The 15,705-nt window shown below is 52.4% G+C and overlaps 1 protein-coding gene across 3 annotated transcripts; it reads right to left on the bottom strand.

The window, feature by feature from the left end:
• Window positions 1-223: 223 nt before the first annotated feature.
• NQO2 (N-ribosyldihydronicotinamide:quinone dehydrogenase 2) lies at window positions 224-15,197 on the bottom strand. 3 transcript variants are annotated; one of them, XM_060110938.1, is made up of 7 exons: window positions 15,078-15,197; window positions 13,714-13,857; window positions 11,793-11,957; window positions 5,152-5,282; window positions 3,011-3,124; window positions 2,017-2,118; window positions 224-453 (listed from the first exon to the last, which is right to left on the bottom strand). In XM_060110938.1, the coding sequence occupies exons 2-7, from the start codon at window positions 13,718-13,720 to the stop codon at window positions 277-279; spliced, it is 696 nt and encodes a 231-aa protein (XP_059966921.1). In that variant the 5' UTR covers window positions 13,721-13,857; window positions 15,078-15,197; the 3' UTR covers window positions 224-276. The 3 variants fall into 3 exon arrangements, with proteins under 3 accessions (XP_059966921.1, XP_059966922.1, XP_059966923.1); XM_060110939.1 differs by lacking the exon at window positions 15,078-15,197 and adding an exon at window positions 14,959-15,048; XM_060110940.1 differs by lacking the exon at window positions 15,078-15,197 and adding an exon at window positions 14,502-14,892.
• Window positions 15,198-15,705: the final 508 nt, after the last annotated feature.

The raw sequence follows: 15,705 nt of genomic DNA, 5'->3' as shown, positions 1-15,705 counted from the left end.
CCTAACACACCCAGTTCCAAGCCAGGAGAACTACAGAAAAACACCACTACCCACGAAGACTGAAGACAGGGAGATGGAAAAATATTAGAAATGAAAAGAAAGCCTGAGAGAATACGGACATCTGTCAGGAGAGAATCCGGGACGACCAGCGGGGGACGGGAGCCGCGAGTCGGCCTACACGACCCTGGAGACACAGTCACATCACCCCACACACCTGCTGCTCTGTCGTGCCGTCATTTATTACACACACCAGCACCTCCCAGCATGGCCCCGAGGTCACTGCCCGAAATACCAGGGGGGCGAGCAGGGGATGGGCTCCTCCTTCCAGATGGTCTTCAGCCTCTGTGCCCAGGAGGCTACCATCTCCCTTCTTTCTTCTTCTGATGCAAATTCAGGAGCAAAACTGATATGAGGGGCAAGGACCTTAAATCCACAGAAGTGCAGCGTGCCGTGCTACAGCCGCAAAGAAAGGAGAGCAGTGAGAAGCCGCCCTGCACATGCCATCCGTTCAGTCACCAAAGGGGACAGAATACCTTTCATGCTACCAGTTAACCGAAAACAACGGAACTGCCCCAGAACCTCAGGACACGGCCGCTACCAGGGAGGTGAAGAGGGCTGGGCAGCGGCCAAGTTCCAAATTCTACTCTGGTAACTGACATGAACCTTTAATCTCTGCTGTTGAGTCAGATACCGAAGTTTACGGTTTTGACTGGTTAGGCAAATTATGGCAAGTCGTGCGATGGAATATTCTAGAATGAGGTTATTAGAGCTACAATGTGCTACCATGGAAGGTTGTTCAAGATATGCATTAAATGTAAACAGCAAGAAGAAACGTGAAGCGGTGTTTGTGGCACACCGTTTATGTAAAAAGATAAACATGATAAGCCTAATCATTAAAAGTATATATTTAAAAATATATATGGGCTGCAAAGAAATACATCAAATCATGGAAAGTGATTATTTTTAAGGGAGGAATTAAGGGGACTATTTTTATATTTTATAATCTCATTTTTTTCTATGATATGTACTTCTGCAAACTGAAAAAAAGGTGAAGATTTTTTAAAAGCAAGAATTTAGGCCTGGCTAATGGCACCTAAGAGGCCCCTCGGCCTCTGCAGAGGAAGTTTGGGCTTCTACAGCTGAGCATCACTACATGGAACGACTATCCTGTCTCCTTTCAGAGATCGTTTTTCTAGAAATATCACTGTCCTCCGTCTGCACTCCTTCCCTAAACCCACACCCTGTCCAGGCCTGCCCCATCAGGTGGGTGGGAGGCCGGGACCCACACCACCGCCTGCATTTTTAAAGCTCACAAACCCTTAACTACGTGACCTCTTCCGAGCTCAACACACCCCCCTAACAACCGAGATGGGCAGCCTCCATGCAGGCCGCCGGGTCTCCCAGGAGTTCCCTACAGGACACGGGGGCCATCCCAGGGCCCCCAGTTCCCTTCCTCAGCTCTGCCCTCACCAGGGCACTTCCGCCGACCGCCGTCCTCGCCAACCCCGGGCCCAGGGCACAGAGGCAGCTCGGCGTCCACCTGGGAGCGCAGGCCGGAGCCGAGTCCCGGGCTCCTGGAGCGGGGGTGGGGCTGGGGAGGCGCCCAGTCGCTGGCTCCATGGACACGTGCCCACTCCCAAGGCTGCTGGATGCGGGCCGGGGAGCCTTTGGCCAGGGTTCCAGGCGGTGCTGCCGCAGGAAGCAGAGCCAGAGTGTGGATGGCTCCACCCTCCCGAATCGTGACACACACGGGCCACCGTGGGGCTCCTGTGTACCCCAGAGCACACCAGCCAACTAGGTTTGGCCTGGCCTCTGCCCAAACGATGGCAGAAGCTATCCTGATAACACACGTTTTCCTCATTGGCCAGCCTTTCCAGTGCTACCAAGTAAATCATTAAAGAGGGCAGAGGCTGTCACTTCCTGTACCCAGGGAAGTCAGAATGGTCTGGCCTTCAGGCCTATCTCACACCTCATTTGTACCAGGGGAGCTGTGGGTCAGGGAAGGGTGTGGCGTACCTGGAGGGGCCACAGGAAGTATCGGAAGTCTCCGCTGGCTCCAGTTTTCCTGTACATGTCAGCCGTGCCGCCCGTGGTTAAGGACAGGATGGCTAGTTTACCCTGCGGAGGACACAGCACACGTGCTGGTGGGACCCCAGAGGACAGGGTAGGAAAGGCCACTGTGACTCCAGCCCAGAGGTTTATAATGACCGGGAGGGAAAACCCGAGGCCAGCTCCCCTGCACCCTTCCCTGATGGAAAGACACACATTCCCATCTCCACCCAGCCCAGCTGCAGGTGACAGCTACATCGAATGGAGAGAGCAGGGGACAACCAGAGGAATGGACGGGGCGCACACAGAGCTGACAGGCCCCGGTGCTGGTGGAGAGCGGGCTTCAGGGACACAGGGGAGGAGCGGGTGAGGCTGAGGCCAGACCTCGGAGCGGCTGGGAGGGCAAATGGCACCGCCCGCAGTGCCCGGCTCCTGGGGCCACTCAGCAAAGGGTGGCATCTTTTCACGGTCCAAGACGGATCTCATGACTCAGTGTTTTCTTTATATGCACTTATCTTCTGAGGATCTCAGAGTTGAAAATGTCATTTGTTTTAGTGGGAAATGCATAGCTACCAGGTCCTGTGCATCTGCCTGGTTCCCCACCACCTCTTCCCTGGGAGCGAGGCGTTATCCTGTTTTCCAGGTGGTTACCGTGACGCTCAGAGGTGAACAGGTGCGTGGCCAGTGATGAGCCCGCATCGTGGAGCAGGTGGCCCTCGGCAGCCGTCCCCAGGCCAGCCCAGGCCTCCCTGGCTGAGCACGCAGACAGACGTGGACGCTCTGTGTCCCTTACTCGAAGAAAAGCCCATGACCTTGGGAGCGACGCTTTCTCCCCCATGTAACCACACGGGGCCTTACAAACAGTTGGCGCTCAGTGTTTGGTTAAAAAATGCAAACTAGGAGTGACTTGCTGAGACGCCCCCTCCATCCCCGATGGACGCCGCCCCTCATCCGGCCATACCTTGAGGAGGCTGTCGTCGTAGAATCCCGGGATGTCGAAGGCAAAGCCCTGGCACAGCACCCTGTCCATCCAGCCCTTCAGGATGGCCGGCACGCTGAACCAGTACAGCGGGAACTGCAGGTGGAACAGGCAGGGAGCGCTGGGTCACTTCCGCGTTCCTCTGCCTGGGTGTTTGGGGGCGCCTCCTCCCCGGGCCCGGGCAGGCAGGTGTCACCAACGTGATGGGGAGGCTTCTCCTCCCTCTCTGAGGCACACGGTGTGGCGGTGACGGCCGGAGGGGCGGGCAGAGCCGACCGTCCTGGTCGCTGTCACAGGTGGCTCTGCGCCCCCCGGGACGGTCCCCGACTGCTTGCCCGACTGAGTGGGCCGGGAGGTGCTGACCCCCAGCCACGGGGCCAGAGGGAGGGTGTGGGAAAGAGTTTGCCCGTTTCCCCACCTGGGGGTGAGACACGGCATCTGGGAGTCGGGCTGGGGGTAGGTTCTGAGAAGTCTGATCCTCAGAGTCCACACACCAGCAGCACGGTCTCCCTGGAGTCCACTCCGGTCCCCACAGAAGCCCTAACACCATATCCAACAATATCATCAATGAAAAGAGATGAACACATGCAATAACCTGTTACCAAAGCTAGAAGGAAGCCCGTGTTTCACTATAAATCTAACTCAGGACTTGGCACTGAAATCCCAGCTCCACAACCTACTGCTGTGTGACGGTGGCAAGTTACTTAACCTCTCTGGGCCTCCTTAGCCTGATTTGCAAATCACTCACAGCACTGTGGTGAGGGGTCAATGACACATCACGGTGCCCAGAACAGGGTGAATGCTCAGTGAGTGCTGAGCTATGGTCATAGTAGCAGTGGTCGCGGTGAATGACATTTGTATTAGTGTTGAACAAAAAAAAAAACAACAACATACATGCAGAGGCTCTGGGCAGAGTACAGGGAAAAGGGGCGGGGGTGGGGAGAAGACTGATGAGAAGAGGCAGGAATAAAGACAGAACTCTCACAGAAGGAACAGGCCTTGCCTGGTGTTCACCTTCCAGTCCCGGGGGAGGAGGGAGCCTCGGGCTCCGTGTGCTCAGCCAGGAGCCCGCAGCGGAGGGGAGACAGCTGCGGGGGGTTCTGCTCGGACCAGGGGCCGGACTGCTGGGCATCGGCACACGGCTGCACGGTCCTGCGTGCCTACCAGCGTGCCGGTGGTGAGCCGCGGGCACTCAGGCGTGAGGAGGATGGAAGAAGGGCGCACTGGGACCACACCCAGAGTCAAGGGCGCGGGCTCCACATGCACAGGCGTAGTCTACGGGGCGTTTCCGCGCTGTGTCTGGGAACTGGCTCTGCGCCCACCGCAAGGGTGGTCCTGTTCCCCCGCCCACGCCCCGCCCCTCAGCAGGTTGCAAAACAGAGATGCTGTGGACCCAGGAGATCCCTTCCTGGGAGGCTGGATCTAGTGACGCGGGGCAGAGGCAGAGCAGCTGCCGTGGGGAGCGGAGCAGACACCCCACGCCCCGTGCCACTGCCCGGAAGCCTGCCACGGCCTGTCCTCGGGTTCCTGGGGCCCAAGCGATCAGGGCCCCTACGATAAATCCCCTTCTCTCCTGGCCTGCCTTGGACTTCTCTCCACCCAACGACTCCCCAAAAGCACATTTACTCTGCTGCCATGATGCCCGCCTGGCTGGCCGTGGACGTAGCGTCCTGGGCAGCTCTCGTGTAGTGAAGGCTGCCAGGGAGAAAGGTGAGTGAGCACCAGGTGAGGGTAGGGGGGTGAGGCCACCCACGGGGCTTGACGAGCAGGATACGTAAGGCACCAGTTGCATCTGGCCTAAATTGCTCTGATAAACACCCACGCAGACGAATCTGGTTTCTGTGCAGCCCCGCACCTCCCGGGCTAGGGATCAGAGAACGCAGGCAGCACCTCCTGCAGGGTCAGCCGTTTCAGGACCACAGGCTAAAGGGAAACCCCTGCTGTTTACTTGGGGGTCAGGATCTGAACGGGGGGTATGGGCTCCCTGGGTCTCCGGACCCAACCAAACCAAAGTTAAGTGCACAGATCGTAGCACCACCGCCCAGAGCGTGAACTCAGTATTGGGAAAGACTCTGCACACAGGACAAACCAAATCCGTTACCACAATCTGAGGGGAACTGAACCTGAAACATCACTAGGTCGGCCTCCTGGACCTTCTTCTGCTCGGCGATTATGTCGCTGGTCAGAGACCTCTTCTTGCAGGCCTCGTACGCTTCCACGCTGTAGCTGAAGGACTCGGGGCGGGAGAGGGCGCCTGGAAGAACAGGACAGGGGTTTCCACCCAGGGGGCAGCCGCGGCCCGTGCCGCCAATCCCACCAGCGCCACTGCTGCCTGGACCCCCGGCAGGTCACCGGGCAGTCACGGAGACCTGAGCACGCGCCAGGCCCTGGGGTCAGACTGTGGACGCAAAGAGAGCAAGCTACGTCCTTACCTTCTCCTAAGGGACTCAAAGTCCAGCAGGAGACATGGATGAGCAACCACACGGTAACACACAGAACACAACCACTCAGCCTGCTAGGTGTAACGTTAAGGCAGACGGGCCTCACTCTGTGCGTGTGACAAGCGCTGCAGCCAGCTCTGCGGGGGCGGGTCAGGAGCGCACCCTGGGGATGAGTCGGTGAACGGGGTTCTGAGGACGGAGTAGCAGTTTCGGGCAGCCAGGAGAAGCAGGGGACCTTCTGGGCAGAAGACGCAGACGGGAAAACCTGGCCAGCCCAGGAGTGGGCCACCGGGAGCACAGCCGAGAACCTGCGGTGAGAGGCCGGGAGGCCCGCCAGTGATGTGACTGCAGGAATGGACCAGGGCTTGTGAGCCCGGCCGAGGGGCTTAAGCTTCTCCTGCACACAGGGGGCGGCTCCCCATGTATATAGGGAACGCTCCAATTCAGCCCGGGAAAAGCTCACTGTGGCCTCAGCGAATCAGGACAAGGCCTGGTAGGGGAGGGGCTCAGGCAGCAGCAGCGGGGGGGAAGGGGTCAGGCTGGAACCTGCAGCACCTAACCCTAACCCCTGACCCTGACCCCGACCCTAACCCCTAACCCTAACCCTCTAACCCTAACCCTAACCCTCGACAACTAGGCTGAAAGCCAAGTTAACACTTGATCTAGGCCTTCAGTGGTTCTCCTCAAGCAGCGTGATTCACCCAACCGCACTGATCAGTGCTAACAATAGTCACCAGTGGTTGAGGATCCCCACGCACCACGCTATGCTCTGCAGCATCACCTTTCTATGTTCGTAACAACCCGACAGGCTGGGTAATTCCCAACCGACCAGAGAGGAGATGGAGGCTGAGGGCCGAGCTCAAGGCCACGGGTCCCACATGGCAGCAGAGGGGACGGCGGGAGGCCCAGGTGCGGCCCCTGCAGCACGCGGCCTGCAGAGGAGCCCAAGGAGAGGCCAGCCCTTCAGCAGCCACAGCTGAGAACATGCCAGGGCTCTGCTTCCTCCCTCAGCCTCCCCGGGGTTCATTTTCATTCAAAGCACCTGTTGGGACCCTTCTATGCATGAGGTTCTGTACCGACCAGAGACCCTGAGCAGGAGAGCCTGTGTGTCAGGCAGGCTGCCGCCCACCGGGTGTGGAGCCCACAGAGGACACGGGGTGCTTCTGCTAATGGTAAACGGACACTAAAATGTGCATGGGCCACGAGTATTCTAGATAAATTAAGAAGTAAATATCAAAGCAAAGGTATCCAGATGTCATGGGAAAATGAGAATATTTTTGTAAGTGAGGACATGGAGAGGACTTTCTCAGTAAGACAGGGAGTCCAGAGCCATGGAAACCTACTGACTCACAGCTTGAAACGAAAGCTGGAGACAGAGTAAGCCTAAGTCAACAGGGGAACTCGTAAGTTATAGCAGGTACCATGAAGCGCCATGCACTCATTAAAAAGACTCCCCAAAGCTCTAGTGAATAAAGCAAATCCCCACTTACATCTGTACCTATAGAGTTTCTAAGCTCTACACAGATATGCATTTTGCTGCTATTTGGAGTAAGATCTACAATGACCCACACCACAGAGTTCGGCCTGCTTGTCCCTGGGGGCCATGCAGGACCAGGAGGGCATGTGAAGGGGCTGTGGTCTTCACCCTCTGCCCACCTGTTTACCACATTTAAGATACTTTATACAAAGAGCCTGTGTCACTTGATTCACTGAAAACCAGGGGCTCCTCCACATAATACTCCCTATCTCCCCAGTCCCTGCTTTGCTGTTCGCTCAGTGAAAAGAATTGTTTGGTTTATTAAAAGGGAATAGACAGGGACCTCCCCGGTGGTCCAGTGGGTAAGACTCCATGCTTCCAATGCAGGGAGCCTGGGTTTGATCCCTGATCGGGGAATTAGATCCCACATGCTGCAACTAGGACCCCGCGCAGCCAAAATAAATAAATAAATACATATTGTTTTTTTAAAAAAAGGGAAGGGCTCCCCTGGTGGCGCAGTGGTTGAGAATCTGCCTGCCAATGCAGGGGACACAGGTTCGAGCCCTGGTCCGGGAAGATCCCAAATGCCACGGAGCAAGTAAGCCCGTGCTCCACAACTACTGATCCTGTGCTCTAGAGCCTGTGAGCCACAACTACCGAGCCTGCACACTGCAACTACAGAAGCCTACATGCCTAGAGCCCATACTCTGCAACAAGAGAAGCCACCGCAATGAGAAGCCCGCACACCGCAACCAAGAGTAGCCCCTGCTTGCTGCAACTAGAGAAAGCCCGTGCGCAGCAACAAAGACCCAACGCAGCCAAAAAAATAAATCAATAAATTTTTTTAAAAAAGAAGGGAAGACAAGAAAAGACAAGGATGTCAGCTATTACCATCAGCACTAAATACTAAACCTGGGGATCTTGTTAACCCAATTGCAAACAGAAGGAAATTAAAGGTAATTAATTTAAAATTAAAATTCCTAGAAAACCAAAGGTGAAATTATCATTATTTGCAGATGATCTGACTGTATATCAGGAAAGCCCCAGAGAATCAGCTGAAAACTACAAACAGTAAGAAAATTAGTAGCAGCCACATACACGCACACACAGATGAGTCCTCTTCATATAGGGCAGGGGCCCCCAACCCCCTGGCTGTGGACTGGTACCGGTCCTCGGCCTGTTAGTAACTGGGCTGCACAGCAGGAGGTGAGCGGCGGGCAAGGGAGAGAAGCTTCATCTGCATTTACAGCCGCTCCCCATCGCTCGCATCACCGCCTGAACCATCCCTCGCCCCAGTGCATGGAAACACTGTCTTCCACGAGACCCATCCCTGGTGCCATAAAGGTTGGGGACGGCTGACACAGAGGAACAAAACCCAGTTAGTAAGAATTATGTGAGACCTGCATGAAGAAAACTCGGAAACAGACCTGGAAGGTTGTGAGAGCACGTGAGCAAATGAACCATGCCTGTCACTGGGACAGAAAGAACTTCACGAGGCTGAGTCATCTGTAAACTTAATGGGACCTCAATAAAAAGATCATCTGTTAGTGTCCGTCATCGGATGAGTGGATGAAGAAGATGTGGCACATATATACAGTGGAATATTACTCAGCCATAAAAAGAAAAGAGATTGAGTTATTTGTAGTGAGGTGGATGGATCTAGAGTCTGTCATACAGAGTGAAGTAAGTCAGAAAGAGAAAAACAAATACCGTATGCTAACACATATATATGGAATCTAAGAAAAAAAGAAAAAAAAAGGTCATGAAGTACTTAGGGGTAAGACGGGAATAAAGACACAGACCTACTAGAGAATGGACTTGAGGATATGGGGAGGGGGAAGGGTAAGCTGTGACAAAGTGAGAGAGTGGCATGGACATATGTACACTACCAAACATAAAATAGATAGCTAGTGGGAAGCAGCTGCATGGCACAGGGAGATCAGCTGGGTGCTTTGTGACCACCTAGAGGGGTGGGATAGGGAGGGTGGAAGGGAGATGCAAGAGGGAAGAGATATGGGAACATATGTATATGTATAACTGATTCCCTTTGTTATAAAGCAGAAACTAATACACCATTGTAAAGCAATTATACTCCAATAAAGATGTTAAAAAAATATCATCTGTTACCTTTTGAATCTTTCCAGCCAAAGGTTGGCACTTGCCATCTGCCTCTACAAGGATTAAGTCACAAACTGCTGTGACCACGAACCTTCAACATGCCCTGAAAGGAGTTCAGGGTGGAGATCAGGAATGAGGCCCTCTGTGCTCCCGGAAAAACTGGCAGAACAGGCCTTCAGAGAGTTAGATCTTTCCAGGAGAAGAGTTTATGAGCCCAATTCTTGCATCTCTTTGTATCTAGAAAAGCACTAACATCACTAACGGAGACGTGTGCTCCTCGTAACCGCAGCAACCTTCTGCCAAACTGTGTGCTCAGCTGCACGCACCCCCTTCACCAAAATCACACATATCCTGACTTCTCCCCCACCTCTTGGGAGCAGCTCCTCAGAGCTCTCAGAGAGGCTGTGTCCTGGGCTATAGTCCTCATTTTGCCCCAAATGAAACTTAACTCCCAGCTCTCACACTGTGCATTTTTTTTTCAGTGGACAATCTGGAAAGCTAATTCAAAAGATTTTATGGAAAAGTAAAACTAGTCAGAAAAAAAATAGAAAATAAGACAAATGAGGGTGACCTAACTCTATCAGATATTAAATAAATTATTTGCCAAAATAATTAAAGCCATGTGGTACTGAGTCATGGATAGGAAAACAAAAGCAGAATACAAAGTTTAGAAGAGAATAAAACATATGTGGGAATTCAGATCACAATGAAGGTGGCATTTTAAATTGGGGCAAATAGCTGGATCATGTAATAAATGGTGATGAGAGAGCTGGGTAAGTACTTGGGAAAAACGACCCACACCTCACATCATGCACCAAAGTAAATTCTGAATAGAGAACGTACTTAAATTTAAAGAGTGGAACCTGTCAAATACCAGAAGAAACTATAACACCTTTAAAAAATAAGCTTAGAGTTTACATGACACAAAATACACAGGTCAAAAGCCAACTAAGCAAAAGTAAATGAAATTCTGCATGAAAAAAGCCACCAGAGTAAAGTCAAAACTAAAAAAAAAAAAAGAAATAGGTAAAACTATATTTACAATTCATATACAAAACTGTGTACTCAGGGACCATTTTTCCACCTGTCAGATTGGCAATTATCAAAACATTGGTTAAATGAGGAAATGAGCACTTGCCAACACTGCTGGGGGTAAACCGGTACAGCACCTACAGGAGGCAATTTGATAGTATCTACGGAAATTCAAAACGCACATTCCCTCCGACCAGCAACTCCATTCTAGATATACCTGCACAGATAGGAAAACACGTGTGGCCACGACCGTGTGCTGCAGCTCTGTTATCACAGCAAACGTGAGAAACAACCAAAAGTGCCCATTAGTGGCAGCTACTTAAACCATGGCTCCTCCATACAATGGGGGACTTCGCAGCAGAAAAAAAGAAAGCAACATGCAAAACAACATATGTAACATGTTCCCATTTTTTAAAAAGTGGAGGGATAATGGAGGCTATGCCCTTAATTGCTCTAGGTACATCCAGAGAGAGCGCAGACTCACTCCAGAAAGATGCACAGGTAACGGGTGACACCGGTTTCCTTGGGGGCAGAGGAACCGGGTGGCTGGGGATGGGGGAAAGGACTGGCACTGAGACCTTTTTGACTTGAGGACTCTCCATCATGCGCGACGACAAGCTTTGGTTTCAAACTTTTTAAAATTAAAAACATTACAAAGAAGGCAAAATCCCCCCATCTGATTGAAAAATGGTTAGAGGATCTGAACAGACATCTTTCCGAAGAAAACACACAGACGGCCGACAGGCATGTGAAAAGATGCTCCACATCACTCATCATCAGGGAGGCAAATCAGAACCACAGTGAGCTATCACTTCACACCGGTCAGAATGGCCATCATCAAAAAGACAAGAGACAAGTGCAGGTCCTCACCGTGGAGAAAAGGGGACCCTCATGCACTGTTGTGGGAATGTAAAGTGCAGCCACTACAGAGGACAGTGTGGAGGTTTCCTCCCCAAAATTAAAAATAGAGCTACTATCCAGCAATCCCACTTCTGGGCATTTACCCAAAGAAAAGGAACACAGTAACTCAAAAAGATATCTGCACCCCTATGTTCACTGAAGCATTATTCACAACAGCCAAGATACGAAAACAACCTAAATGCCCATCAACGGATGAAGAAAAGGTGATATATAAACACAATGGAATATCATTCAGCCACAAAGAAAGAAACCTTGCCATTTGCAGCAACATGGATGGACTTGGAGGGTATCATGCTAAGTGAAATAAGTCAGGCAGAAAAAGACAAATACTGTATGATCTCACTTACATGCGGAATCTTAAAAAACAAAACAAAAAAATAACTGAGCTCGTGAATACAGAAAACAGATTGGTGGCTGCCTGGGGCAGGGGCTGGAGAGTGTGTGTAATACAGGTAAAGAGGGCCAGAAGAGCAAACTTTCAGTTGTAAATGACTGAATCACGGGGATGTCACGCACAGCTTGGTGACTACAGGTAGGACTGCTGCACATATGAAAGAGTGGATCTTCAAAGTTCTCATCAAGAGGGGAAAAAAGTGAAACTATGTGTGATGACGAATGCTAACTGGACTTGTCATCATTTTGCAATGTATACCAACATCGCATCCTTATTTTATACACCTGAAATGAATACAACGTTATGTCAATTATACCTCAGTAAAAAGACACACACAAGGAAGAAAGTTTAAAAAACCAGAGCATTTATTCCATGACTCACCAGTGATATCTTTCCTTGTGGCCCTCGGCTCAAAGTCCATGGCATAGAGATCAGATACGGTGACGGTGCAGCCCTGCCGGCTCAGTTCAGCCACCGCCACGTCCTTCAAGGACCCGTTGAAAGACCGGGGCTCTTGGTGCGCGTAGACGATGAGCACTTTCTTACCTAAATCCGGACAAGAAACCATTTCTCTTGAAGAATAATTCCTCTTTGTCAAAATTCAACAAGGACTAAGATGACAATGAAACATATAGGTGCATCACCATGGTTGAAGCTAAGTAAGAAAGACCAATCCTTTTTATGGGTGACAGTTTTAAAACAATGGTCATTTAAAAAAAATCTAACTATGTCATAGTTCATCATTACTTGAGTTTACTAACACACAAATATACGACGAGTCAAGTAACAATTCCTCAAGAGTAACACAACTGAGTTCCTTAAAAGCCCAATCTGGGCTTCCCTGGTGGCGCAGTGGTTGAGTCCACCTGCCGATGCAGGGGACACGGGTTCGTGCCCCGGTCTGGGAGGATCCCATATGCCGCGGAGCGGCTGGGCCCGTGAGCCATGGCCGCTGAGCCTGCGCATCCGGAGCCTGTGCTCCACGACGGGAGGGGCCACAACAGTGAGAGGCCCGCGTACCACAAAAAAAAAAAAAAAAAAAAAAAAAGCCCCATCTGTCCTGGTTATGATCCTCCGTAAGTTTTAGCCGTGTTGCCTAATATTAGGATAAGAAACTACCGTGACTAATCTTTTGTGCTCACCCTTTGTTGGAAGGCGTCAACCACGGACACACAGCCCTGCTTCTTTCCCCTCCATCAAAAGCTGACACTTCAGACATCAAAAACCAGATCCCTAGTCCCATGGGAGAGGCAGGGCCTGCGTCAAGTCCTGCTTTCGGGGGCGAGGCTGAGGGCAAGAGGCTCTAAGAAGACCAGCGTTACAGGGCCCGGCTGTGTCAATACCAACAGCCTCTGAAGCAGTACTTTCCTCGTTCAGAAGATTCTGTGAGGTTAGGTACCGATTTCTTCCAGAAGGCAGCTGTAGGGATTTGTTTAAATCTTCCCTGGGAATGTCTGAGACCAAAATGTTTAAACTCTTGATTTATATTATTCTGGTTAGGCCCTTAAGGAGAAAATATAAACGTCAGTTGGAAGCAAACAGCTCTGGGGCATTCAGCTGGGTGTAAAGGTGGAATCCAACAAGTGAAATTAATGATTAACAGTTTTACTTTAACCTCTCAGACTCATTTGTTATAAGGGAACTCCACTTGGGGGCTTAATAGGAAAAAGGATACACATGAACTGGGGAGCGTGTTGCCTCCCAGGGGATATTTCACGAGGTCTGGAGACGTTTCTGGCTGTCACTTCCAGAGGGAGGCAAGGCTGGCATACAGGAGACAGAGCCCAAGGCTGCTGCTAAACATCCTACAAGTACAGACAGGTCCCACAACACAGGGCTATCTAGCCCCAAAGGTCAGCAGTGCCGAGGCTGACAAACCCTAACGGACGACGCAATGTGTAAAATAACGTGAACGTTTATGTTCTGAAATGAAAGGATTTTCATCTTTTGTTGAAAAAAAAAGATGTCACAGAATGGGATGTGTGTGAGTCATGATGAATCTTTAACCATCGTAACTCTTGGGGCTCATTCACTCAATATCTATTTATTGAGCACCTACTATGTCCTCTGGGTGGTCATCCCAGAGGATGGAGGCAAAGCAAAGACAGGATAAGCATTAGATTTTGATGGGGCTGAAATGGACAGTAAGAAAACACAAAACGAGAGAATTGCAGATACCAGTGCACATTATAAACAAGTTTTATACACTTCAGTGCTGTCGGGAGTTTTTATAACAAGGTATTCAATTTCTAACTCAAATTTTAATTTAAAGAAGCTTAACTCTCCCATGGCTAATAGTCACCTGCCATATTCTAGGAAGATGGGTATTTTCCTCTCTGGATGCTGCCAAGAGGAGGGTCTGTGGTGAACTCTGGGCACAGAAGGACTGCGTGTGGTGGGCCCTGGGCTCTCCGGCGCAATCACTCTCCTCAGTGGCCCCAACAATCTAGAAGAGAAAACAAACACTGAGGGACAGGGGGAGAGTGGTGGGGAGGGTCGAGGTACAGCCACAGACAGGTTCAGGCAGAGGGAAGACGGGGGGTAAGGCAGGCGGTGGGAGGGGCCAGGTGTTCAAGGAAGCCTGCATGATGCACCTGGGGTTAAAACAGAGCCCTGGGTGGTGGGAGATTCGGTCCAAGAGATGGGTGAGTCTGCAGGACAGGGGCAAAGACCTTACCCTGAGCCTAACAGAAAGCCATTGCAGCATGTTATGCAGGAGAGTGAGGGGACCTGGTCACCTCGGACAGGTCATCAGTGTCACTCCAGACTCGGGGGACACCTCATCCTGAGATCCCGAGGGTCAGGGCCCAAAGACATTTGGGTTTGGTTAAAAACCATTTAATTTTAATGCCTACAGCAGGGCATGCATTCCCCTTTGGCTTTGCTGGGCCCAGTTTACCTATTTACATCACCCGCCAGGCCACTGGAGGCCACTGAATTTCTGACTCCCGCTCTGGTCAATTCTCCTAGTTGTACAGAATAAGAAACTGAGGCCCAAGAAGTCGGCTACTAGCCCAACACTTCCCCCACTGACCTTCCCTACCTACACAGCTGCGGTACTTTCCCCTTCCTCGGAAATTATACACTTACCAGGTCAACAGGAAAAAAGAGCCATGTGGTTGTTAAACGCTATATATCACATCAAATGCGCTGATAATTTGAGGTACATTACTTCGTCCTAATCTCCGCGACCGTTCCTCTCTGCCTACACTTGGGGTCTTTCCATCCCCCGCTAGAACTACAAATAGCCATACAGGAAGCATACACTGAGTACACGTTTCTCTTCTCGAATTTCTCTGGCTGAGAATCTCAGGGGCTAAAGTTAAAGAAGCTGAGTTCCAGGGCCTGGTACAGACTAGACGGTACGCGGGGCAGAGGCCGAGCCGGAACTCGGAGGCCCGCGGGCCTAGGCCAGGTCACCGCGACGCCCACTCGCTGACCCCGGGCTGCCCGCTTCCCGTCTGCAACTGGGGTCAGCGCTGCCCGAGTCCAGGGCGGAGGGCAGCGGCTGAGGGCAGCGGCTGAGGGCAGCGAAGGGCCTGCTCACCCTGTGCCCCAGTCTCGTACTTGCAGAAGAGGAGCCTCGGGCACGCGGGGAGTGGGAACCCGCAGAAGTCCTCGCCTTGGAAAGGGTCCCCAAGCCCGCCCCCCAGCGAGCGCACTCACCTCAGCCAGCGCGCGCACGCCCAGGACGAGGGCAGGACGCGGACTTCCTCCGGAAGAACGTCCGACGTCCACGCCACGTTCTGGCCACGCGGGCCACGCACTCGCAGACGTCGGCGGGCGGACGCGCTTTGCGCGGCTGACGCGGGGAGTCCGCCAGCGGGGCCCCGCCCCGAGCGCAGCCCTGGCCACGCCCACCATCGCCCACGAACACCGCCCCGCCTCGTCCTAGACTACGCCCCGCCCTCGAGCGCAGCCCGGCCCCGCTCCCCGCTCCGCCCCGCCCCCAAGCCCGACCAGTCTGGATCTCTCCCCGCACTCGGAGCCCCGCCCCTGCCCTGTCCCCGCCCCCGGGCTCTGCCCAGCGCCAGCCGGGGCCCTCGTGTCCGAGCGGGACCCGGTGGCTCCGCGCGGTGGCGGCTGGAGGGACTGTAGTGCTGGGAAGATGGGGGCGCCCCTGCCGGCGCCTCACGTCTCCTCCACCCCCAGGCGGGTGTCCAGGGTAACGATTGAAGGACGGGGCATAACACTCAACGTTAAAAAGGATGAACTATCGATGCACCCAGCAGCCTGTGCGAGTCTGCAGAGAATTATGCTGAACGAAAAATGCCAATCCCAAAATGGTCCGTCC

This window comes from Mesoplodon densirostris, chromosome 10 (genome assembly GCF_025265405.1).
Source record: "Mesoplodon densirostris isolate mMesDen1 chromosome 10, mMesDen1 primary haplotype, whole genome shotgun sequence".
Taxonomy (NCBI): Eukaryota; Metazoa; Chordata; class Mammalia; order Artiodactyla; family Ziphiidae; genus Mesoplodon; species Mesoplodon densirostris.
Note: the sequence above shows the minus strand (reverse complement) of the source record. Positions and strands in the feature narration are given on the sequence as shown.

What these genes read in the sequence shown, in the direction of transcription:
- NQO2 (XM_060110938.1), bottom strand. An exon ending in CACAAGGAAAGATATCACTG is followed by an intron (nt 5,283 to 11,792) that starts GTGAGTCATGGA and finishes CTGTTCTTCCAG; the next exon opens with GCGCCCTCTCCCGCCCCGAG. An exon ending in ACTTCCTGTGGCCCCTCCAG is followed by an intron (nt 454 to 2,016) that starts GTACGCCACACC and finishes TTGCGGCTGTAG; the next exon opens with CACGGCACGCTGCACTTCTG.